We start from the raw sequence: 27904 nt of genomic DNA on the forward strand, positions 1-27904 counted from the left end.
CTGTAGTTGCAAGTATTTCTTTGTATAGGAGTTTGTATTAGACACAAGGGATTCTCTTTGATACAAAATCTGGTTTATACTTGCTGGTGTATGCTTTTATCTGAGTGTCACATGAAAGTGCAGTTGAGCCATAATGCAGAAGTCAAACATCAAGCAGGAATTATGTCTGAAAGAAAAAAGCACATGTGCTTAAATTCAACAGTGTGAATCTCATGAGTCTTTTAAGCTGTTATGAGAGTTTAGAAAACACTGTGTATTAATGGAATATCAAAGAGCATGTACAATATCCCTGAGTGGGTATTCAGTGGGCAAAAAAGAACTATTGTATTGGCCTTCATCCTGTAAAGGGCATAGAATAAAACTCCAAACAAAACACAACAACGCAACTAGAATAATACTCTGCGCCTTGCATGTGAAAGTGAGATAGTGCTGAAAAACTGATTCAAGAGAAAAAGAATCTCCACTAAGGGGAATATGGAGATAAAAACTTCAACTGATATATCTTTCTGAATGCTGCAGCTAGCTAGGAATTTTAAGTCCCCACAAATATTACTTTTCATCTGAAGGATAGTTGGTACAAAGGTAAAGTACATGTTGCCATTTCTGGCTAATCACCATCCAAACTAAGAACTCACAGTGAAAAACTGAGTCCGCTTATGGTGTAAGGTAAATTAAAGGTACATTGCTGTTAACATTTTTTAGCTTCATTTATTGTCAAGTGTGTTTACCATATAAGCAATTTCAGTTTTGGAGTTGTAAGAGATTCTGTGTCTGCCTGTCTTAAATAGCATGCTATTTTCAATACATCCTAACACATGGCTTTGTCACCTTGTTTAACTTTTCTATGAGAATGTAGTCTGCCTTTCTTTTGTAAAGATAATTAGAGTTATCCATTATGGATTCTAAAATAATATTTTTAACATTTAAATTATGTTTGTTATTTAGATTGTTAAAACAACCACAGTAGGGTTTATGATGCAGAGAAAATAAAGGGTCTTTCAAAGGACCTGTTAAAATAATTTAAAAAAATGTTATTCATTAAAAAGTACACTTTGTGCAGAAAGGAAAATTTTTGGATGGTGAAAAACTGGATCCACACCTCAACAAGGCAGTCACTCATTATTAAACCATATAGGAAGAGAGAAATCCAGGATGATGTGTGTCACTGTTGCAGTGCAGGGTTTTGAGTTTTCATGTCCTTGAATCTTTGTTTTTTCCCACACCCTGCTGCAGAGCAGTCACTACTCTGCACAAACCTCTGTCCAAGTCCATATCTTGCCTGATGCAGATTTAAGCTTCAAGTCAAACATTTACTAAAGGTGATAAAGCCTCTCCAGCAGTGGGCTATCACTCACTTTACAGTAAAGGGGCTTCTTCCCCCTCATGATGAAAGAATTGCAAATTCTTAGTATAGTTTGGATTTATAAGGCAAGGGAATCATAAAAGGTGTTTTGTTTTGTTGTGTTTTAATTTATCTTTTCTTCAGGAATATCAGCTGGTCATGAAATGAAGTGATTGAGAACGTATCAATGAAAAAAATGATATTTTGTTTATAATAAATCTTTACTAACTAGCTCTTCATGGATACAGATTTTGTTTTGGACTGATGACTGAGAAAGATGTGGATCTGGCATTGTAGTAAGGGATGTAAGGATCCATCCATAGCAAAGAGGTACCAGAGGTGTAGGAAGGGAACATTAAAAAACTGCTGATTAAAAAAGACTAGAAAAGCAAAGGTGTTTCGAAGTTGTGCATTACTATATCAAGAAAATAAAACTTGTAAATGAGTCAAAGAAATACCTGGATCTTCATTTCTGTAGGCAGAGGAATAAAGAATTATCAAGATATACTGAGATTATTTGTAGATTTGTTTGTGCTTTTTCTAGTCTGAAACATTTTTGCATTTTTTGGTGAGAGGAGAGCTGTCTTTTGGTTTTTACTAGACAAGAAGCTTTGAGGAAAGACTCGCTAGGTTTAGGATTATTGTGACTTTCCAGTTAAACTACACAAAATCTTTCAGTTCTGAACTCAAAACCATAGAGTGTTAATGTCCCATGGGTGAAAAGTTTTCTTTAAAAAAATAAATACATATTATCTCTAAGTATATGTCATTGGTCTAGTAATGAGAAATGAACTACACTAGAGGATGTTCTTGGGGTTATGTAGCTGCTGTACATATTGAATAGTTAAGAAAACTTTGGAAAGGAAAGGGAAGATGACACAAAATTGGAAAAATACAATGATAAAATATTAATAAACAGTCACTAAACAGTGGAGAGTCTAAGAGAGAGTCCTTTGAATAATGGTAGGTGTTCTTGCCAAAGAATCAGTAAGACATAGATCTGAAAATGCTGAAAGAGATCATTCCTACAAAAATAACAAAAAAAGGGTACTGAAAGGTCTTTCTGCTCTGTGGTTTGAGAACCTTGTAAAATGAAAGGCTTATAGAAGCTAGATCAAACACTTAGCAGCTTCAGAAGGTGCATTTTTTGATTCCTACATAGTCATATTTCTATCATACCGTGCCCTTATGTTGGTACAGTACCATATCATCACTTTCCAGCGATATTAGAATATGTAACAAGGGGATTTTATGCATTGTGACCTTAAGTTACATATATGAAAAAACCACACTTTTCTCATAGGTCTTCCCAAGTTTTTAACTAGAAACTATAGATTTTTGATCCTTTAAGGATGTTTCAATGGCTTTAGCACAGTTTAACTTATGACACTGTGGTAAAATTTAAATCATACACTTTCCAGGGTTAGGCTGATTGTATCTGCTGTGAACATAGGCAAGCAGATAATAGCCAATGAGCATAATACAAAAAGCAAATTAGTGACTGTGTACAGTGATAACAGGCTGTGGTGGCAGAGGAAATAAAAAAGCATAGGATTATATTAGGTCCAGTAAGTCTACAGATATTAATGTTGGTGCTAGTTTTACTAAGTTTTGTTTTTATAATCTGATAAAAATGGTATATTAATTATCTTGGAATTACTTGTTGATGTTTAAAACCAGAAACTACAGAAATAATTTTTGAAAAGGATTTAGCAAGAGGAAATTTGAAGGGAAAGGCAAGGTTGACAAAAGATCATTAAAAGTCTTCACAAATATCAAATGCTTCTATAGTTTGCTCTTACTAGAATGGGTTTTTTTTGTTTGTTTGTTTTTTGGTTTTTTTTTTGTTTTTTTCAAGTCTGGTCTACTAAATAGAAGTCTCAATACATTTTTAACATTCCTGTGTGCATTACACTCATGATTTTTTCCTCCTGACTTTTCCTTATTTGCTGTAGGGACAGAAGCTATATAAAGCCGCTGAAAAGAAAATGAGAAATACATGAATCTCAGATATGTGTGTAGACAATCTACTTCCATGGAAATCACTAACATTAGAGTAATCTGGTTTTCATTGATGTATTTATTTGCCATGGCAAAACTGGTGTTATACAGAACTAGATCATATTAGAAATATTTTCTTTCACATTGATAAATGGGTTTACAATTTACAAGCAGAGGTGGATCATTTGTGTTGCTGTTTTTCATAAATATTTTGAAATTCTTGACTCCTTTCTATAATGTAAGGAGAAACATTTAATTTAAAGCTCTTTTAAATTAACCCCTTGCCCAAAGTGTAACATGGGATTCACAGTGTTAAATAAGAGGAATGCAGCTTGTAATCAGTAATAGTGTTATATTGATTTGTGATACTAATTGCCTTATTACTTAAATAAAAGAACTTAGGCTTTCCCTATAGATAAATTGATATAAAATTTTCATGAGGAAATATGATGTCTACTTTTTTCACAGTGAGGCAAATCTGAACCTTGACAACCACCAAGACTGATATTTGCAGTACTTGAAAATACACAGAAGTGCAAACATGGCAAATATCCCTTGTTCTGATCTAAAGTATCTTTTTTACTGGATATAATGTTGTCCTTGTTGCAACTGGGATAGAGTTAATTTTCTTCCTAGTAGCTGGTATAATGTGTTTTTGATTTAGTATAAGAAGAATGTTGATAGCACACTGATATTTTGGTTGTTACTAAACAGTCAAGGACTTTTCAGGTTCTTATACTGGCTTGCCAACGAGAAGGCAGGAGGTACAGAAAAGGTCAGGAGAAGATACAGCTGGTACAGCTCACCCCAACTGACCAAAGAGGTATTCCACACTTATATGACATTATATTCAGTATATAAGCTGGCGAAAGAAGGAGGGACAGGGATGTTCAGAGTGATGGCATTTGTCTTCCCAAGTCACCATTATGTGTGATGGAACCCTGATCTCTTGGAGATGGCTGAACACCTGCCTGCCTGTGGGAGCAGTGAATGAATTCCTTGTTTTGCTTTGCTTGCATATGTGGACTAATTGTAGCTTGTTTTCTAGACTGATGTAATTCTCTTTTGTTGCTAATCCAACTAGAAAGCCAGTTTCCACCATATTTTTTTTTTCTAGATACCAAATCACTTGTTTAAGTTTTTCTATACAACTTAATTTTCTGCAAAACATATCTAACTTTTAAAAAATATGCATAGACTTATTCTTCTTTTCTGGGAGAAATTAGCATTTAAGTACTGACAGACCATGGATTTTCAAAACTGTCAGACTGGAGAATGTCAGAATATAGTGTGAGAGAAAATGCCAAGAGCATTGCAAATTCCTTTTAAATTTTGAAATTTAGAAGCAAATTTCATAAGATAGCTGCAGTCTTAACTTTACAGTAAAGATCACTAAATCTTGATGTAATGGGTGATAATGTGTAGAAAAGACACCCTAACTAATTTAGGTCTATGACAGATAAGGAAGAATATTCCCTGGGAAGGTGGCTTTCTAGTGCAAAATGAATTCTAGAAGCCCATGTGTACAAGAACTTTGGCATCTCCACACAGATCATGGAAGCTGACTAGGAGATCTAATGAAATGTTGAGCATCACTTAAAATGTAGTTTAGACATTTATGGTGCTATAAATGAAAAGATGCACCCAAAATACATGCTTATATTTCGGAGTCTGACAAGATTTCTCAATCCAAACAATCTGGGTTCATTTCACAGATTTCCCACAATGCCTTGGGAATTTCTTCTTTAAATTCTGTTTCTTAATTTAAAAATAGACCTTGTGCCTAAGGACACTAAATGTTTCATTGCTATTTGGTTAAATGCCATGGAGTGACAGTAATTATTATTGATATTGTCACTTTTTCAGTATGACTAGTTCAGTGATAATGCCCAGAGATTCTGGCTGAGGTAAGACCCTCATGTGCTGTACAACTCGCACAGTGGTTATTTCTTTGTCAGAAAAAAAAAAAAAATAGGTATACTCTTTTCCTGTATTGAAGCCATCTATCACAGAACAGTTTCCATGCTATTAAATGCTGTTAGCCTCTAAAGCATGGTGACAGCATTTGAACAGGCTAGCAGGAATAGCTTTTCGCATGCACAAACTCCTAAGATGCCTAAGGACTACTTGGGGAAAGCCACTTGATGAAGGATAAAACCAAGCCAGGGACTGATCATTTAATAGCATACCTGATTGCAAACCAGTACAATCCTAGGCAAAAGTACAAGGATGGTTACCATTTACTTATCTAGGTAAGTCATCTGTCCTAACAGGTGTACAGCATATACAGGCAGGAAAATGTTAGGCTTCGTGAGCTGTCTTAGATACTTCTCTGCTGCAAGTACATGTCTTTGTCTATGGCCAGTTGCTCCAGTCCTTCCTGGGCTGCTTTGGCACAACTACGACTACATCTGTGTGACCAACTGACACGGGTAATGACCTAGCAAAAAAATATCCCAGGTGAAATAAAGTGGCTATTTTCCACCTGAATCACATCCCTAACTCCTTTCATTGTAAAGCAAGAGGCCTGAAACAGAGGAAAGAAATTTCAGCAATTTAAATTTGTCACTGAAACCTGAACTGATTGGACCCATAGGTACAGAAAAGCAAATCTCCTGGCTAAAGGCAAGAAAACAGGAAAAATTTGAGGCATGATGGATACTGGATTGCTTCATTAATCATATTCTCTGTAAAAGAACATGAGTAAAGAGTAAGAGTTGTTTTGGAGCTTGCCCAAATCACTGTCTTGTCAAAACTCATGTTGTAATATGATCAATTAGTAAAACAATGTTGCTTTTGAACAAAGATCCTTTTTTTTTTTGTGAAGGGATTATCTTCCCATTTGTTTTTACTACTTAGTCAAGGTTATAATTGTTTCCCTTTTATACATTATAACCAGATCTCTAATTCCCATTATGAGCCTGCCACAGCTAAAGTAGATTATGATTTATGCAAAAATTGAAAAGAAGTGACTTGCGGAACTCTCTCAGGAAGATAAGAGTTTCTATCATGAAGTTTCTCTTTCTTTATGTTCTCAGCATTTTCTCTCTTCACTACCTTTTTATCATTAAAGTGCCACTTGGGAACGTGGGGATCAGCTGGTGGCATGAAGTTAAGTGTTTAAATTCCCAAGAATTTTAGATGAAGTTTCTAATAAGGACAAATTATGTTGAAAGTCATAGTCTGAAGAACATTAAGCAAAGAAAAACCTTCAGGCGACTGGCAACTGATGAGTTTTCATATTCTGCTTGTGCAGTGCACAAATAGGCAGTGTATATAACAGTAGCAAAGAAATGAATCATAGTTAGAATCAGAATTCATGAACTGTTTGCTCAACTGACAATTAATTGAGTTGTGTAAGCAGATATTCAAGGCATATACAGCAGATCAAATATCTTGTGGTTGTTAGCAACTTAAAAATGTTGAGCTCTTCAGTGCTTTATATACATATATATATATATATACTTATATATCTATATGGGATATATATATTGGATACTTACAGTTCAATAACTAAGAAAAACTCAGGAAATGAAATTGTGTGGAAACAACAAAAAACAATGTGATACCGGGTGGGACTCATCTCCCTAAGTATTAGTGTCTAGTCTTATGGGGGGTTATTGGAGTGATCTGAATATCTGTTTTTATACAATTAAATCCTATTTGAATTAAAAATTGGTAAGATATGGTGGAACGCTTCTTCAAACATCAACTTAACTGGTGAAAAAGAGAATGTTCTTTTGAAAATACTGTATACTTCAATGCACTGTTACCTAAACATACATATTTATCTAAAAAGAGTCAGTGAGTGCCTAAATAGCTGTATAGCAGTATATGAAGTACTTTTTAAGAAGAAGTAACATTAATTATTGTCCTGAATACCTTTCCTGATAAGAAAGACTGGGATGTTTCAGTTAAAAGAGTCATTTAGTGTCTTGTAGATAACAATTCCCTTGAGTATAACCACAGAACTCATTTGGTCACCTGTGGGAAATGCTATTTGTTAAAGTAATTGAAACTCATGAGTGGCCATTTTCTTTGGATATTTAGCTGGGCACACAAAGTTAAATCTTCAAACTGGTTAATAATCTGCTCCTATGGTTGGATTATTTCTGAAGATCTTTATTTATTACCAGGTAGGGTAGTAGACTGAGCTACTGTGCTCTGTGTGGTTGATCACACAGATGCAGAAAGTTGTGCCAGATACGAGCTGAGCCTGGTGCAACTTAGAGACCAATAGACAAATTGAAAATTACCATTCAGAGTAATTTTCAATCCATTTTACATATATACTTTCTTTTACCTTCACAGTGACCAGTTTTCAGTTTAAACAAATATTACATACCACAGTTAGATGGAACTGAAACTGTTTTGGAAAGCTACCAGGAAGAAAGCATAAAATACATACATAATACACAGAAATACATGTTCATATTTAAAAACATAACACATATACTAACCAAAGCACATTGAATATACATTTCACCCACAAACTCGAATATTTTTTTTTACTTCTTTTTCTTTTCTCTTTTGATTTTTTTTTCATAGAACTGAGCTATAAAACCATTAAAATAGGAACATACAATGGAAAAACTAAGAGATCCTTAAATATTGTAGATTGAAGAGTAAAACTGGAATAAGAACCTGTCAAAATGGAAAATGAAGTAGTCTGAGATCAGAAGAAAGTTAAAACTTGTCTATTTCTAAGTTTTTGAATGACGATATTTTTAGATTTAAGTGTTCCATGTGTTTCCACTAATTACATAGCAAAGTATGACAGATGAAATATCTAGACATACAGGACAACTACTTCTGTAGTTCAAAGATTTCAGTATTAACCTCAGAGCAGGTATAAGTCAATAGTCTCAGGCTTCCCTACCTCTCTGTCTAGCAACACTGTAGCAATTCTGTATTAGTATTTGGAATGTGATGTCCCCAGATGACATCTCCTTATTTTTCTTTTCTCTGACTTCCTATGTAGCTGTTGAATGTTAGGGAAATATAACTGAAAGAATATAACATGATGCAAATTTAGGTAAAGGCAAAATTTCATCAGCCTCAATTAACTCCTTCATGTATTATGTTACACACAGCTTGAGCACTTCGTTCCTTCCAGTGGATTTATCCTTTGTTTAGTACTTAAAGATGATGATTGCCAATTAATGGGTACCATTTATTGTTTTCCTGTTCTTCAAAGACCAATGTGTGGCTTGAAATCTTTTCACTTGACTATGAAGACAGAATTTCCTCATTAATGTTTCTCCATGTTTTTAATGCCTGGTAGATTCACAAATATTCATGTCTCCTTATTTTCAGTATCCACTACTTTTATTTGTGATTTTTAAATTCTGACTTCAGAGAACTTCCTTTTAATATCCAGTACTTTGTTGTTCAATGTACAGCTTCTACAAGCTTCTTATGTTTGCAAATCAGTCTCAATGACCTCAGGTGAGGCATACAGTAAATGAAGAACATGTCAAGCAGACATTAACTTTTCTACATGGCAATACACAGTGCGCAGATTTTATTATAAATCATGGAATCACAGAATATTTTGGGTTGGAAGGGAAAGCTCATCTAGTCCAATTACCCCCTGCAATGAGCAGGGACATCTTCAACCAGATCAGGTTGCTCAGAGCCCTGTCCAGCCTGGCCTGGGATGTCTCCAGGGATGGGGCATCTACCACCTCTCTGGGCAACCTGGGCCAGTGTCTCACCACCCTCATTGGAAAAAAATTTCTTCCTCAGACCTAGTCTAAATCTCCTCTCTTTTAGCTTAAAACCATTACCACTTGTTCTGTCACCACAGACCCTGCTAAAAAGACTGCTCCCATCTGCAATAAGGTCTCCCTGGAGCCTTCTCTTCTCCAGGCTCAACAACCCCAGCTCTCTCAGCCTGTCCTCCCAGCAGAGCTGTTCCAGCCTCTGATCATTTCTGTGGCTCCTCTGGCCCCTCTCCAACAGGTCCATGTCTTTCCTGCACTGAGGGCTCCAGAGCTGGACACGGACTCCAGGTGGGGTCTCACCAGAGAGGAGCAGAGGGGCAGAATCACCTCCCTTGACCTGCTTGGCGACGCTGCTTTTGATGCAGCCCAGAATATGGTTGGCTCTATGGACTGTGAGTACACATTGCCGGCTCATGTCCAGCTTTTAATCCATGAGAACCTCCAAGTCTTTCTCGGAAGGGCTGGTCATGACCGTGAGCAACCTCTTCTAGCTGACCCTGCTCTGATCAGAGGAATTGCACCAGGTGATATCCAGAGGTCCCTGCCACTTTTAGATGTTTTGTGATTCCTTGATATCATTCAGAGAAAATGGAATAAAACATTTCCAACCACTTGTAATCAATTAAAAAACAGCATGATGTCTACTGCAGGAGTAGGAATCTTGAAGTTTGTGATCTGGTCAAACCCAGGCCAGGCTATTGCATTCAACCTATCCAAAATTCCTTGTGCTGCTTAACCTGCTAAAAGTTTTCTTTGTCTTATTTCCAGAACTCCTTTAAACAGAAGTGTAAGAAACCTAATTGTTCCACAGGAAAAGTGGCTGAATTGAAGTGTAGAGTAGAGTATTGTTACCATTTATTTTCCTCACAGAAAGATATGCTCAATATATTTAGGTCCTCAGGCAAAGTTAACATTGTACCAAGGTGGACGAATATGAGCAATGTACAACAGCCACAGAGAGACTGGCACTGTTGTTCTGCTCATGGTGATCTATTGTGAATATGACCTCCAGAGACTGTTAATGTTTTTGGCTTTTTTTAAAGCTTCTGTGATGTGAAGGAGAAACCTTAGATGGTGTCATACAGAAAAGGAGGAATCAATAAATGCAGAACTGTATTACCAGTGCATACATACATGTTTTAACATAAGTGTATTTAGATTTTTTTTTAGATTAAGTATTAATCCACACACAAATTGATATATACAAGAAATATTGATAAAATAAACATTTTTATTTGAGAAGCTTCAAAAGTAAAAGGAACAAAAGCAAAATAAAGCAGCACAAAATTGTCACTATAAAAATCTTGTTTCCTCAGTTACCAGCTCGTTGGTTAAATTATATATTTTTTTAAATTATTTCTTGGTGGTCTGAATGGAGAAGGAAAAAAATTGAGAATGAATAGAACTCTTTGTGCTGCTGGAGTGCTTTTGAATGATTTTAACTATAATTAATGGATATATAATGGAAATAATGAGCTAGAGTGAAAATTCAAGATAAGTTTAGTGAGAAGAATATTTTAGATGTAGGAGAAAGAAGAAAAACAGATTAATAAAGACTTATAGTGGTTTTTAATACCTATAACTAGTCAAGCATATCTGTTTAAACATCATCTGTAGTCACTACTGAAGGGCAATCTAGACAAAACAGGCAAGTGACTTTAAGGAAGTGATGAAACTGAAATTATAGTTAATGAAGCGATGGCTCACAAAAATTGGTGCATTGGTAAATCATTAATAAATATCTGCAATTTACAGAAGTCTGGACAGGGGAATGGAAAGAATTTTAAAAAATATATATTTGTCTGGAATTTAATAATTGACTTTATTAGCATTACTTATGATTTACATTGATGTAATTGATGGCATATTCCAGTCTATTTTACTGTGTTTATAATGTTTACTGTCTACATAAAATAATGTTATTAAACATATTTTTTATTTTATTTTAGCTTGATACATAAGTTTTGAAAATGTTTAATTAGAAACAGGCACTTGTCTGACTTTATGATCTGGATAGTCTTGGTCTGGATCTTTTTTAGAAACTGATGCTAAAATAATAAATGAGGGTTTGCCTACAGATTAGCAAGTATCTGACTGCAATGTTTCAGAAACTTCAAGAAAATGACTGTTGATCACCATACTCTTGCCCAAGGGCTTAATTCTTCCTGTTTAGGATCTAAATCAAAGTTTCAACCAAACATTTTACTACAAATCAAAGAATAAACTTCTTCAGATTTGGATCCCGATATAATCCAGTTTTCTATAAACTCAGAACTACTGATGAACTAAAAGATTGAAAAGTTCTTTGCAAAATTCTTATGAACTAAAAAGTTCAGTGTTCAAATCAATAACCAGGGTACACAGGATCACAGACTGCCATAAATGACATACAATTTTCTATCAGCCTATGAGACAATAACTGAATCTAGAGACAAGTGGTTAGTAAAGATAGTGAACAATTTTAATTATTGTGAGGTGACTACTGAAAATATGCATCTTTAATGTGTTTTTTCTACTTACACTTCAGTTGCTTTTGCTTTCAGCTGCATTCTAATTTCAAAATAGCTTTTTCTCCCCTCCTCTTAACTTTTAGGTGAAAATGCCGATGAACTTCTGTTTGTTTGAATGTATTAACAGCTTATTGAGATAATGAAATATAAAAGGGTTGAATTTTACATGTAGTTCCTTTCAAATGCTGATAGTGATGATTAAATATCCTGTATCAGTAAGCTTCACAGACTGCTTTGTCCTTTTGAAGTGTTAATCTTAGTAGATCTTCAATATCATCTATTTTGTTTCATTAAAACATGGCTCATGGCTTTTGCAGCAAGTCTTGATCTTTATATCTGGTTAACAGAATGAACTATGAATACTTTGGATTCTTTATTAAAGAAGTATGTTTCTATAGGGGTAATTTAGTCAAATTTATAGCATTGATGCAATTATAACACTCAGAGTGATACTTTTTTTTCCAGCAAATATCTGTGAATATCCTAATTTTTGTGATCTATCTTATAGATTTGCCATTCATTCAGAACCAAGTTCAGAAGCACTGTCATAACATACAGATGTTTTCCAAGTGGAATCAAATGAATCTCACCAGGCAGAGCAAACCTAGCATAGAGAGACTGTGAATTTGAAGACCTAGAGTTGGATAATTTGTTCAAAGGTAAAAACAGACCAAGAGACGGAGCTTATGAAGATGCTTTACATCATTATGTTGCCAAGTGAATGACTTTAGCCTTTTGTATTAATCTGAAACACCTGAGACTTTCAAACTGTTTTACATTCCAGGAGCTGGAGTCAAGGTCTGACTGCAGTGATGACAGGACTCAGCCACAAGTCCCGCAGGAACAAGCTCGGCCTTCTGCTCAGTTACAAACTGAAATGTCACTTGAGGAATTTCTGTCAGCCAGTTTTTGGTTGTATGCAGGAACACCTAAAGAGGCAACACAGCTGGGAAGAGGTGGACTAGATGACAGCAGACCCACTAGTTAAGTGCAATTTCTTCTTCTCCATAGTGGGGAAGGTCTCTTTTGTATTGAGACTTTTCTAACAGATGTGGCTAAATGCAGCAAATTCCTTTGAAACACAAGATTCACTTGGTACAAGCCCTCTGTAGAAGAGGATTAAATTGTGGCAGAAAATAAAAAAATATATGCTGTTGTGCTACCCTTCCCCTTACTATTTAATCAGAATGCCTTTTTTTTTTTTTAAGCTTTGATGGTTTAACATTCTATGCAAACTCACCACATGACAGTTCCTAACTGTTTTTGCTGTGATTTTTATAAGCAGTCTGTGAAGAAAGTCCATTTTCAAAGTATATATTTGTGCTCATCAAATCATGTCACATTATTCCTTTTTTTAAAATGATTTACACAGTTCTCTTCCAATGATTCCTTCCCAGTGTTCAAAACATGGAAACACACATACTACCTCCATTGATTTACATTTTCTTTCCCCAGATCACAATAGCTTCCTTCATCTCCTCTTCACACCGATTTTATTAGTGTTGTTTAAAGCATACTGTATATAGAGGCAGAACTGAAAGGTCATATAGTTAGTTAATTGTGTAGCTACAGCATAGAGGCATTGGTCTCAGGACATTTTATATTATCAGCATCTTTGTAATACTGTTCTATATTGTCGATATGTACTATACAACACATAGCTGTTAGTAAAATTTATATAATGCTGTTTCACTCTGCTCCCCTGAAGAGCATGAAAAGTTACTCATTTTCCTTCTCAGAACAAAAAAAAATGGCATGAGATGAAAGTGAGACTCACCTGAATGAAATGGCTTTTGCAGCTAACGAGGACAGATGAGCTCTACTGTTTTCATCAGTATTGTACAAATGAACAAAAATGCCTTGCTTTTATCTTTTTGTCTAGTGCCATGCAAATCAGTTTAAATGGTTCATTCACACACATTGCCAGAAAGAAGATAAGATTGCTCTGTGTACTTAAAGACCATGTGCAGGGCGGCAAAACTATTCTGGTATACAGACACGCAATCCTGTAAAGAGCAATTACAGCTGGCATTTAACCTCCAGTGCTTAAACTATGTTTAAAGTACAGAGCTGGACGGAACTTATTTAATCAAACATATTCTGTTAAACAGATGTGCTGTTGAGTACAGAAATTACTTGTATAATTAAATCTCATAGTGGAATAGTATTTTTCTTCTCTGAATAATTTTAAAGCTATTCTTACACAGACTTCCATTGTGATCAAGATGCGAATCTGCCTTATTAAAATTATTTCAAATGAATAAGCACATTTTATATTTATGTGGTCCTGACTATTTCAGCCTTGATGCTTTTAATACCCTCATACACTAAATTCGGAATATCTCTTCAGTGTAACTGAAGTATTTTTGAAATGAGTAACAGAAGATAGAGAGAAAAACTTCAACCAAACAAATAAAAAAACCAAACCAAAACAAAATGTAACTTCTTTTCATCTCTCTGCATCTCTGAACAATTACTTAGATTTTTCATTTCCATATTGTGGAAACAATTAAGTCACTGCTATCAGACAAACCAGTTTGACAAAATAATTATGCCATACCCATGCTAACATATGCATGTTCTTGTCACTAGCAGTATTTTCATATCATATCACAGAATCAGACATCCAAACACAATGTTTATTTTACCGAACAAGCTTCTGACCTCTTATTCTCCCTTAAGGCTTTGTCTCCTTTCTTCCAAGTGATAGTTGGCTTTGGAGAAGCTTGTGGCTTGCACTCAATGACAACTTCTTGGCCCTTGGTAATAATTATTGTTTTCCTCATTTGATTTAGTGGGAAAGTGGGAGCTGAAGCTGTTAAAGAGAAGTGACATTAACTCTACAGAGAACACTCACAGCTTCCTGTTTCATTATATCTGAATAAATTATTAGAATGATAGATATGATTTAGTGGATAAGATCTTAATTTTTGACTTGGAAATTATTAAACAGCAGATTAGATGGAAATTAGGAAAATATTTGAAATCAGCAGTCTAGACTAGATGGCAAGTCTATAACTTAATCCAGTTATGAATTAGTGAGATGTCGTTCACTTCAACATACTAAAGTAAGATTTCTTGTGAAATCCAACAGCTTCAGAAATTAAATACTACAGTTGATTTAGCTATACCTTTTTCAAAGTTTTTTTATTTCATAGCTAACTTGTTAGAAGAAACTAGTTCAAAACGAAAATAACTTTAAATTCCACAGTTATCCATGAATACACTGTCTAAAGTTAATTCTTGCAAAAATATTACTGTTAGATAACTTTTATTACTTTCTTTTTTTATATTTTTCTGAATTCTGGGAACTGAAAAGTGAGAGCTTCTTAGCAGAAGATATTTAGCCACATCTTGTTCTTAGTACTTCAATTTTCAAGAAGTCTCATTGATTACAATGCATCAGATAAGGTAATAAATGTATCACAAAATGACACTAATTGCTATAATTTCACATCATCAAAGGACAGTTGTTCTGAAGTAATTTCATTTGTTTATGGTTTTTTTTAAACTAGTTTTGCAAAACCAAGCCTCCCCCCACCTCCCTGGCAACTATCTCAGCTATACACATAGGAGCATACTAGACTCCACTGTCTCAAATATGTAGGAATTTCCTACCATTATTTTGAGTAATTTTCATATCAGAGCTATTTATATGGGCAATTTATTCTGTTCTTTTTCCTTTAATAATTCAGAAAATTAAACACAACTGCTTCATTAATGCAACAGTATGGTTAAAATTTAACAGGGGTACAATTTCACAAGTGACAAAATGAAAGGCTGATTTTACTGCAGCAGCATATAATGGCCATTTCTGATATTAGAGAACATCAAAGAAAGTGTACAACTACCTGATATAATAGGTATACCTATTTTGTAATAGTCATAAAAAATAGAGGAAGAGAACATTGTAACCAACAGCCATCTCTTTGCTGACTCAATCACAAATGACATAGGAAAGTGATGGAAAGAGAGCAACCACTGACTGTGGGTTTTAATCTATTGCTAGACAGAAATATTTCACACAGTTGTCAGTGAAATTTTAATGTTCTCCAGCTATGAAATAGTGGAAATGTACTAGATAGGTTATTCTTTAGAGGAATCAAATCTTAGCTTAAAGGTTGTGGACTACTTCAGTAACTTCAGTTTTAGTGTTCATATGACTGAGAGTTTCCAAGAATGATTCTCAGATGAGGGTTTTGAAATTTGTAAGGTTTAAGCACTGTAGAGACCTCTAATCTCTGATATAGCCACTCAATTACTTTAACAGATACCTGTCTTCCAGCTACACCATAGTCTAATAAAGACCATGAGACTTACAAGTCTATCTCAACCCCATGGAAGCCCTCTTCTCAATATTGTCCCATTGTGTCACCACAGTTTGCTTTAAGGAAAGACAGTGTTGGAAAGACATGCTTCAAGTTTTTCTTCATTAAATACCTACTTAAACTTTTGAATAATGATATTTTAGATTTTTTTTCCAGGTAACACTATGGAGTGTATTTGCTTTGCTATGGGATGATATTAGCTCAAGTACATAAATTCCAGTATGCACTCAGTTTTTGTGACTTCATAGGAAATTCTTGCACCTTTAAAACTAAGATCATGCTTAATTACCTTTGAATAATGGCCTTGGTAGAATTAATAATTTGATTTTCACAGAGACTAAAATATACTTACTTTCTCTAAGTTTATTCTCCTGCACTTGTTTTTAAAGAAGTAAAAAATATTTTTCCATGTATTTGAACTAATAGAGCCTTATATGAGAAATGGTCACAAAATGTAACTGAGTCAATAAGTTATGAAAGAATATTTTCACTTAACAGGAAGACCTATACTCTCTCGGGTAACAAAGAACCCCCTCATACATAAAAATACAAGAAAAAAGAACCCAATTTTTATCTGCTTTGCTAAGTTTGGACTGGCACAAGCTATTGGTTATCACAACAGGCCATGAACAAATGTAATCATCGAATGGAAAAAAAGGAATAGCCTGTTGTTTTTTGATAATACTCACCTAAAATCTTCAGCTCGGCACTGGCATAAATGGTGCCATACTTATTTTCTGCTAAGCACTGATACATTCCAGCATCTGAGAGATTCACACTGTGGATCATCAGAACACCATTAACCATCTCAATCCTGCTCTGTAATGGAATAATAATAAAAAATATTCTATAAAAGCAAACAGGCACTGGAAATTCGCTGTGCTATTAGCTTAAGGCAAAGGAACAAAAGACATTATAAAACTAAAATAAAACTGAGCAACAAATTTACTTTCATATATATATAAGGGATTATATGAATAAAGCAAATGGAGGAGAGAAGAAAAAACTCCAAAAATATTTAAAGATAAATATTTTCAGTGCAAATTCACTCTCTTCAAGACTTACTTTTGTCTATTTTCTTGTTCGTCTGCTATTACCCTTACATGATTTTTAAAAGCAGTTCATCTTGGGAACTTAAATGAAACAAGAAGTCAGTTGTGGGTGTAACATATCTGACAACCTTCACATCTCTATAAAATATATGGTTTGAGTCATAGTACTTTTTTCATAAAACTAGATATAAAAATTGTTTACATGAGTAAGAGTGAAGGGTGCTAATCAACTTAATCATTAGTGAAAATTTCTTATTTGAAAGGACACTAGTTGAAAATAGTTACCACAGCTGGAAGAGAAGGGACATTGATAGCTATTTATGGAAATGTGTACTTGATGGAGCTGTATAATGAATAATTGTAACTCCTATAGAACATCTCTAAGTTTCATTATTGCAGCTGTTGTAGTTTTAATTAAAAATTGATAAAGAACAGAGGAAATTGTGAAAAAAGTCCCCTGTTTTGTAATCCCCCAGTTTAAACTAAAATTTAATTTGAAATTTCAGAGGTTGGTGCAACTAATGGTTTGGAAAATCAGAAAAGCAAAAACTACAGCTATTTAAATTGCTTCCATTTCGGGACTAATAGCTCCATCTAAAAAGGCAGAAATGGATAGTAAAGTAAAGGCATATAACCTTATTTTCAGTGCCTCACAGCTTCAAAAATAAACTGTGTTTATGTTTCCTTTCTCATTGTCTGCATAATTGGATGATGTTCACAGATAGAAATGACATTCACTGAAAAGACAGACATTACACCTTTTATATTCATAAATCCATTCTGTGAATTCATTTAGCACTGGAGACATTTTCTCCCAGAATTGAACAGCTTTATTTTAATCTGGAAAAATGCATGAAATAAATTTACAAAACTTATATTTACATAATTTGAGAGTAAAAAAAAATGGACAGAAGCTAGACAAAACTCACATGATGTGGGCTGGCGTGTTGATGATTTGGTGAAAGAAACAGAACAAAGTAAAATAAGGCAGGACATGCCATGAGTGGTCTTTTAAAAGGAAGAAAATTTTATCTAGATCTAATTCTAAAATATAGCAGGTGACTGTATTTAAAGACTTTACGTTCTAGGAGTCTTACATGCAGCATTTTAATGATCTTGATGGTGAGTTCTGTTACTTGCAGAGAATTAATAGAATTGAAAACTGATGAAAATGTCATAGTTACTGTGTCTCTTACATTAGCCTGCAAGAGTATGATTATATACAAACAAAATGTAGTAAATAACATAACATTGGGGAAAATATGAAGGAATGTGATTCAACAAATACAGCAGTTCTCTGAGTTGTTACTATCTTTTTATGCAGAACAAAAATAATAGATACAAAAAGCATAACACCACTATCTAAAAGAAAAATAAAGTAAACATACTGGAAATTGTTGAGATGTATGCTATAGTACAATGGCAGATGCTGTTACAGACAGCTCAGAAGGTCACATCTCTGAAATATTTCTGAACTACAGAGAATTACTGATGAATGCAATTTTACATTGCTTGAGAAGGTTCAGAGGAGACACGCATAAAAAACTTGTCTGTATACTAACACTTAAGAAACGAACACATAAAACAGTCATTTCTGAAGTACTTTTCGGGACTTTCTTTAACTGACTTTAGCTGAATGAAAGGAGAAACATGCAACATACTGGTGACTCCTCATCTAATGTACCTGTGGCCAAAGAGGAACTCCATTTTTCAGCCAACGATATGTAGGCCTTGGCTTTCCAGTGGCTTTACATTCCCATCGGAGCTGATCTCCACTGTCTAATTGAGTATCATTAAGTTTCTCCACCCAATGTGGGTAGGCTGAAAGAAAAAAATACGATGCTATACGTGAAGCATATAAACTTGTAAGTCTCTAGCTGATATGAAAAGACCTAATCAACAAGCTTAAATTATGGCCTTTATAAAGCTCAACTTACTCTCAGAAAGAAGCACTTTCAAACAAAAAACCAAAACCAAATGAGAAGGTAATAAACAAAACTCCATAACTTTAAAGGAAAAGCTGTAATGGCTCCAGACAGTGATCAGGAATGGACATCTGCCTGATTTAATAAAGCCCAATGGGTTAAATTACAGTACCATATATTAATGCATTCATTGTTATTGAATTTAAGAGCATTTGCTTAGTAGTCACAATAGAATATTTAGTAACTTTTCAAGACAAGCTATTTACATTTTGGTAAGGAGGTCAATCATCATAGACTGTTTCATGTAGTTTTCTCATTTACTAGGAAATCACGGTTTATTCAGCTAGTAATGACTGAGCATTTGGTAGGGTATTTGCACATATTTTTATTAAAGTGTATTGTGTTTAATTAATATTTCAAGGATGAAACTATTTTTAATGTTTTTAAGCACAAAACCCACAAGATTTCCAGCATTCATTAGATATCTAAATTACACAATAAACCAATGTTAAAACATTTTTTTTAAAGGTCGATAGTTATTAAGTGTATATGTGATCATTAGTACCTAGATTTCATGTAATAATCTTAAAAAAGCAGGGAATTTTTTTTTTTTTGCAGAGAAACAGATCTTTAATGCAGCAGCAGATTAGATAGGTATATGTAGGATTATATGATCTGTAAAACTTTGTATGACTCAGTGAGGAACTGAGCATTCATATGCAGAAATAAAAAAGTAGGTTAAAAGCCAGTTTTTGGGTTTTCATACTGTAACCATACCAATTTTTACAGCAAAAAGGATGACAGATGAAATTAATTAATGATATTAAATGTTGGGGGATTTTATCAAATAGTAGAGAATAAGTAACTGAAAGGCCTTCATTGCTAAAGGAATGTAAAATTCTTCTGCTTGGTATGAATAGAAGTCCAGATCTGTCACAACAGTGTCTCTGCTTCAAACGTTGGATAATTGATAACGTACTTAAACATGGGGAACCAAGTTTAAAAATAAATCTTTGAATCTAGCTGGCGTTTGACAGGTCACCAATCAAAGATGTGAGAAGATATGAAAAGGCATGACAAGTGACTAACTGCTTCTAGCTTACATCTCGTGCATGGATGATAAAGAAAGTGAATGAGGTGTCTATCATTCCTAGGCAGAGAACAGTCTGCTTCAGAGTCCCTGAACAGACAGTTGTCAGAAGCTGGAGACACAGTAGAAAAAGAATCACTTATTTCCCTTTTAGTAGAGGAAAACAGAGATAAGATTGCCCAACCTCACTCCCAAACCCAGGATCAAAACCATCTGCTCCTTTATTCTTCCTATTACAGACAAGTCAAAGAGTGACACGCTCCATATGTGCTCCTCTATGCTGAATCATTTGATTCTTAAATTATATCAAAGGATACCACGAAATATCCAGAAGCAGTTTGCAGGAGTCCCTGGTCACTTGGTGTCTACTAATTGTCCTAAAAATATAATTTGATCGCACTGTATAGATGATGGTGTCATTGCCTTTTTGAGTGTTGCAATATGCACAAGGGAAACATGCTGAGAAGAAATTGTTTCCTTTGAAAATGAGTATGCTGATATGATTTTGGAAGATATGATAGTTATATGTGTAACTAAAATCCACAAAAGTCAGCCAGTGGTGCCATAAAACCATCCAGTTTCAAAGAGGTGCAAACTGTTCCTACCTATATTTCATTCTTTTGACTATTTTGCTCTTCTGAAAATTCTAATATATGACCTAAAGCATATCCAGTCTTATTTTTCTATGTTGAATTTGATCTCATCATGAACCAGAGCATTCAGAATCAGTGTGCACCTGTTTGCATGGAAATAAAATTGTCTCCCAAAGCCTGGCTGCAGAGATGTTCTCCTCAGTGCACAACTGCCATTCCCTACCCTCTGTCTGTAGCTGTCCTGATAGCACAGTCATGGCACAGGTTTTCCCCTGTAACCACAAACTTGCAACCCACAGTGATATGATCAATTGGTATTAACAACCTTCTTTCATTAGTTGAGGTATTTCTGTCCTAGATTTTCCTCTCATAGCCTAAATGGCCTTTCTATTCACAATTTTCAAGTTGTTGAACTTGCCATCAACTAAAGCAGTGACTCAGATTCTCACCCCTTTGAGAACAAGGTAGCAAAGCAATAGGTAGGTGTAGCAGCAAGAGCTAAATGCATGACTGAGATAAACATTTTCAATATTTTTTTGCTTCCTTTAATCTCTTTATGTACTCTTTACTTTGCCATAGAGAGTTCCCTCTCTGCTCATTAGCAAAGGTCACTCTCCTTAAAATCAAAATGCTTGTTCTTGAACCCTGTCAATAATATTAAAAGTGAAACATGTAACTGGATGTACAACCTCTGACTCAATGTATTTCTTTTTTTTTTAACAAAAATCTCTTAATACTATCCTGATACACATAAAGGCAAAGAAAATTTCATTCTATAGTTGCAGTTTACTTAGAAAATACACATTCTAAGAAGCATTTAAAGCGATTTCAAATATAAAAGATTAATTTTTCTCTTTATAAATTTATCATTAATCTTGGAAAAAATGGGTGTTTGCCTATTTTTTATCTGTCAAATGAAGAGTTTTGGGGTGAATGTAAGAATAGAAGGATGTGTTTTATTATTCATTGATCTTTATGGATATTGTTCCATAGCTTTATAAAGTGCTCCTGAGGTTTTAAAATCATCGTTCAATCCTTGATTTATTTTATGCTGCATTTCTGTACCTGTTTATTCAAGGATGTCAAAATGTTTTACAAACTCAAATTGGCAATAAATCTGTAAGCTTACAGGCCAGTTTTTATGTCGTCCGTGCAAAATCAAATTCAGATGCAGAAAAGTCAGCCTGTTTTCTCAAATTATTAAGCAACATTTGACTGAAAAAAATTAAGGACAAAATATTGCATAGACAAATAATTTTGGGTAGTGTCCTAAATTGTGAATGAGATCAGAGTTTGGGGTGAATAAAACTCATTTTCTGTACACAGGTGCCATTGAAAAGTATATGGTTACAGAAGAATACGTAGCTATCACAGTGAGAAAGATAAGATAGCAATTTTCAATTGAATCTGTGATTCTGACCAAAAAAATCTCTTATTCTCTAGACAGTTTTACTACACGTATCTGGGGCTCTGCTGTAGTCACAGCAGTGGATTTTCTTCCACACAGTTTTCATAAGGAAGTTATTAAAATGGTTTTTAAAATAAGGATGATCCAGTACGCTTATAGAAGCATTACAGAATATTCCTGCCCTCAGCGCCGCGTTCCACCCCAGTGTTACGGCAAATCTCCCCTCCCGCTGTGGCAGAACCGCTGCTCATGGGGACTGCTGTGAGCAGATCAAGGAATTGTTCCAGCCAACAAAAAAATGGCCAAAACAGTGGGTTTGTGGTCTGCTTCACAGCACCACATTCTGCTGAACAGACACTAGTGAGTGTGTAATGCACAAGCAAACCCAAGAGGTTCAGTGTGAGACAGGAGCAGGAATTGCAAAAACCAGTGCTTATCATTGGGAAAATGCTGCTAGTCAGGATTTGTGAGGGAACTGTGATAACAAAAGGTTAATGCCCAATTCTCTCCACCCAAATTTTATTTTTTGTGCTCTCTCCTATTAATCAATTTGAACTTGAATACAATGTCTTGGAAACTACAGGATGAGCAGATGACTTGGGGAAAAATCACACCTCTCAAAATAGGTTGCAGTGAATATGAGGATGTCTTGCCCTGTCCAAATTATGTTTTAAAACACTTTGTCACTTTTACAGCTGATTTTCCACTAAGTGCTGAGACTACAACAATCTGAAATTGTCAGCATCTGAAATACCACTTTCTGAACAACATCTGAAGTGTCAGCCGCATCAGGCAGTCTTGCTATATCTGGATTGCAGCACTAGGTAAGAAATGAAAAATCACTAGTTTGTGATTAAATGTGACCAGACAGGCAGACTGGGTATCCTGGGCTTTCTCCAAATTATTCTGTGGTGACCCAGATCAGACGCCACTGACGAAATGAAGAAGATTCAAACAGACAGCAAGTGAGTTCCTACAGAGAAATGTAAATTGTGAGACTGCAGTATGGCACAGCTAGTCCTACAGCCTGCTCCACAATTTTACAAGAAATCCCTGGTACGGAATGATGGCCTACATCTGAATTTCTGAACCAAAATAATCGCTGTCCCCTGGAGGAATTGATGCCAGTGAAAAGACAATGAGCTTACAGGTAAATAATTCATGTTGACTGTTGTTATGAAGAAAAGGTACAGCAAGCAGGAAATGCTGTTTCAAGTAATACCCTCAAATCCTGCCATATCAGCTGTCAGCAAAGGAAGCTGAGAATTTTGTAAAGAAACAGTTGGCTAAATTTTTGCACTGTTAAAAATCTTCTTACCCCAGTCCTCTTACACCCCTGGAAAGGGTTGTCAAGGTTTATAGGTCAATGAGACATTAATGCTGTCTTCAGGAGCACTGAAGGCTGCGAGAGGCTCACTGGGGAGTATTTCATCTTGAGGCCAAGAAAAGGCACTTGTCGGGGCTGCTAACAGTTTGTGCTTCTTGTTCTGTTATACTGAAGGTCACTACCAGTCTCCTCCATCTGGAGGCCCTCTAGTACCTCCTCGGATCTCATTCTCTGCTAACACAGATAGATGAAACCCTGACTCAAATCTGGGTTTGAATTACCTGTGAGATAGTCTAAAATATAAGAACAAATTTAACAGTAACTTAATAATATACTAGTCTCATGGAACTGTTAATCAGAGGAATGAGACAGTCTAGAGTGGACTCCCTTTCTATAAGATTAAAGCAGTTGTTCTAATATTATTGCAAAAAAAATGCCAATTAGAACAAACTGTGCTCCCCATAAAGGCAGCGACTGTAAAAAATACAATTTTGACAATTGTCCAGTGGTGGAGAACTAAAAATTCTTATTTCTATCTCTACAGAGTAGAAAAAAACTGGCATAGAAAATGTTTTCTGTGAACTCCTAGATTTGAGTCTCATCTTTATTTCTGCTCAAAACAAAAATGTTTCCTGGTTAATGAGAGAGGCAGAGCTGTGGCGAACACTACAACATGTTTGCTGTGATTGGAGTTCTGCAGGGTGCTCTTGAGGAAATAATTTTATTTTCCAGCATCTTAGTTTCTCTCCTGAAGAGCATTTTTATATTCCTTGAGCTTTGAAAGAGTGAGGCAAAGATAATTGTAAATCCTTTATAAGGCGCTTTGACATCTAGTAGTTTCACAGCTCTGGAAAACAGCCAGTAAGTGTATGAGCTGAAGTACACCTTGTAACTCCAATTATTATTATTTTTATTTTTTTTTTAATTTCAAACATTTTAAGAAATGCTTTTGAAAAATACCAAGCATGCTCCTAAACGTCCCTGGCCTCTGGGTCCCTAAAAGGAGCTGTAATACCTTCGAGGAAGCAACTGACAATAAGAGTTTGTAATATGGGAGAAATATCACTGGAGTATTGGCATAGTATGAGGCATGCAGTAATTCGATGCCTTAGAGTGCTGTTTTCAGTAAAAGTCTTATAAAACCTTTGCAACAAGTGCAGTATGGGTTGCACATACAAAATGAAAAGTGCCAACTACCAGCTTTGCCATTGCATATCTTTTTCAAGCATATACCAGAAAAAATTTTAAGAAAAAAACCTGCCTTTGACTCTACATGGATGAGAATGAAGAGCAAGAAGAGACACATCTTCTGGCAATGTGCTGATACTCCCTAAAAACAAGGGAGCTAAGATAAAGACATTGGAAAGCTGGAGGAGACAGGAAAATTGATTACGGACCTGAAAATATTGGCATATGTGGAAAATAAATTCAATGTATAATGCCAGTCTATGGTTATTTGATGAAAGTGTGTAACAAAGACAGAGAACTGTGCATGGTCAGTAATGGGAAGAAAACACTAGGAGCTGTAGGCTGAAATCAAGAAAAGAAAAATAAAACTGATTAACAGGAGAGACTTCTTAAAGGTATCTGTTAACCTCAGGACCTGTCTAAACTGCAGCAGTTGGAATTCCACTAGCTGCGATATTTGAAGACAGAAATCAATTCAGTATGAAAGATTTGTTGCATGATCTCCTGCAATAGACCTTTCCTGCTAAGTATTTAAGGTTATAGAATTAATGGAATTATAGGAAGTGATGTCACTTTAATTGATAAGAAGAGGCAGTGGAGACTGAAACACATTTTCAATACAAGCAAAAATTGACCTGTAAATGTTCAGTAAATAGGATATGTCTTATATAAGCTTTCATTTCTAGCCTCTATGATGCAGTAACAATATTATAAAAAAGAAATTATTTTTACTAAATATGTTTAATTTCAGATAATGTTTGTTGTTTTTTTTTTTCAATATGATGCATGAATTTTTTATTTTTTTTTTTTTTAATTCTCCCTCAAAAAACTTTCAGAAAGACCAATCCCAGAGAGAAAATGTTCAGCAATTTCTGAAAATCCGCACCTTCAGAAATTGCATGCCTGGGTTGGGATTGAGATTTTTTTTTACAATAAAAGAAGCACTCCTCTAGCTTTGATTTCTATACAGTGAACATGACACAGCTCAGCACCCAGGCACGGCAAGGGTGAAACATTAATAAAATAGGGATAAAAATCCTAACATATTTCTAATATTGTTTTCTGACTGATACATCATGCTTAGGTTGCATGCTATTTTTATATATCACATCAGGATATTAATAATAGTAATAGTAATAGTAATAGTAATAGTAATAGTAATAGTAATAGTAATAATAAAAATACCCAGACTTTTAAAATTGTGGGTGTACCCTTTAAAAACAAACCCAAACCCTATAAACATCAAATATGAAATTGCATTAAGCCAGCTCTTTGAGGGAGTCAACTTCATTTATATTTCAGACTTAAATGCATTACTAAGGAATAAAAAGATATAACTTAATTCAAAGCTAATTGTATTTCAGAAGTAAGATATTTCATTTCTACTGGAGTTTAGTATCCTTCATATGTAGGTAAAGCTTTAAATGTGGACAAAACATTGCTGGATAGTATTGTGTGCAGTTACACTTACTATACACTTGCAGTTGTCCTCTGAAGACATTTCTTCCACGAGAATTTTCAGCCTTACATTCGTACACCCCTGCGTCCTCTAGTTGCACATTAGGTATTTCAAGCACAGCTTGGGATTTTCTCAGGCGGGCTTTACTTGGATTATGACCATTAACTTTCCTCCAAGAGATTGTTGGAACAGGGCTGAAATATTTAGTAAAATTACTGTTAGCACTCTTCTACTATTGAGAATAAAGATTCTGTTATCCGGTAGTTTAAACATTTAATAATCTAAGTAGCAATAAAATATAGCCACAATTAAGGTTCATATAATGCTTGATATACTTCATTTTCTGGAGGGAATCCTTAATAAATGGTTTGTTACATGGAATGTGTCTCTTTCATCCGCAAGGGAGGCCAAGTTTTTATTGAGATAGGTAAATCACTTGAAATACTCTCTCTAGAGCTTCTCTCACACTCTGTGCTTTACTCCTGAACACTTTCACTCAGCAGGTAAAAGAGAACAATGACTTCAAAACCTGGATGAATTTAGCAAATTCCAACACTTCCCAATTTTCCTTCAATGAAACTGCAGTTCAGGAGATGAGTGAGTGATATGTCCACATAGACCGGGGGATTTCAGTACCAGCGTATCTTGGATAAATTAAGTTGACCAAAGTTTTGGAGAGCTTTGCTGTCACAGTATTATTTAAGTTAAAAAACTGGTTGTGTAACAAGTATGTATTAATGGCACTACTGTTTTGGACTCATAGCACTCCATGCCTGCTCACGGAGATGGAAGGGCATTTCGCTGCAGCTTGCTGTTCCACACAGGTCTATGTGGAAACTGTGTCATTTACATTCATTCCAAGGGAAGAAATGGATCAGATACTATTCGCACTCATAATATTTTATTTTTAGCCATAACACTTGACAGTCATTGTAGACCCATTGGGCTTTTTGGTACAGACATATATTTGTCTAAATATGTCAGTGGATACTTAAAGGGGAAGAAAAACAAAAAGAAAAAAAGAACTGTATTTATAAAATCTTTGATTGCGAGTTGAAAACTAGATTGCTTCAGGTATTCCAAACAAAGCCTGCAGGACATCATAAAAGAAAATGTGACTGTTACATGCTGACACTTTTTGAAAAAAATATTTTATACTTATTTGTATTGCTTCCCAGTCTAAATTTAGCTATAAACACAGCTGGATCTTGTGGCAGTTTAGATGGGGAAAAGTACTTCATAGCAGAGGTTCAGACTCAAAGCTTCTATCAATTTCTGCTATCATTTGCTAATTTCCAGATGCTGTAACTATATGAAGTTGCACTGGAAAAACAGCTTTTTGTCAGTATTTCAGGATGTCCAATTTGAGACACAACAGACACAGACATGGCAACCAACCATGGGTAAAGACCTAGTTATTCTTCAGCCAGTTAAAATCAGGATGTGAGTTACTACAGTTGTACTCAAACTTCCAAACAAGATGCTCCAAATTCTAGTACTTTATACAGATTCAGAAAATTTACAGACTTGCAGCTGGAGGTCAGAAGGTTTCTCTAATCTTATCTTCTGAAAGTCATAACTCACTGAATTTCATTTAGCCTGTTAACATAGTATAGTCCCATGTGGAGTGGTATCCACTATTTGAATATATCAGAAAGAGAAAAACATTGTTTCCATTATCAGTTTGTGCACTGATTACTTAACGTGACAAAAGACGGTTTATTTGGAATGTGTGTGGATTAATCTTTGAGGCATAGTCCACACAATACTCTTTATTGTTGAAAATAGTCCTTTATCACTGTCCCCCAGGGAAGATATCCACGTATAGAAATGAAATCACCTCTTTTTTTCTTAGTAAACAAACCAGACTGATATCTTTCTTCAGTACTCCAATCATTAATATCTTTTTCTTTTTATAGATAATTATGGGTCATATGATAGGTGTGGATTATATC

At 34.9% G+C, this 27904-nt stretch overlaps 1 protein-coding gene across 2 annotated transcripts in view; it reads right to left on the reverse strand.

The window, feature by feature from the left end:
- Positions 1-27904, reverse strand: part of CNTN5 (contactin 5) — a gene marked incomplete at both ends in the record, with an annotated part of 369931 nt that overhangs the window by 109611 nt on the left and 232416 nt on the right. For both annotated transcript variants that reach the window (XM_080353816.1, XM_080353815.1), the window contains 4 exons: positions 14244-14394; positions 16597-16726; positions 18644-18780; positions 25962-26143. In XM_080353816.1, the coding sequence (XP_080209942.1) occupies positions 14244-14394; positions 16597-16726; positions 18644-18780; positions 25962-26143 (600 nt within the window). The remainder of the gene's footprint in view (positions 1-14243; positions 14395-16596; positions 16727-18643; positions 18781-25961; positions 26144-27904) is intronic.

The sequence above is a fragment of the Nesoenas mayeri genome (assembly GCF_963082525.1).
Source record: "Nesoenas mayeri genome assembly, chromosome: 1".
NCBI classification, from domain to species: Eukaryota; Metazoa; Chordata; class Aves; order Columbiformes; family Columbidae; genus Nesoenas; species Nesoenas mayeri.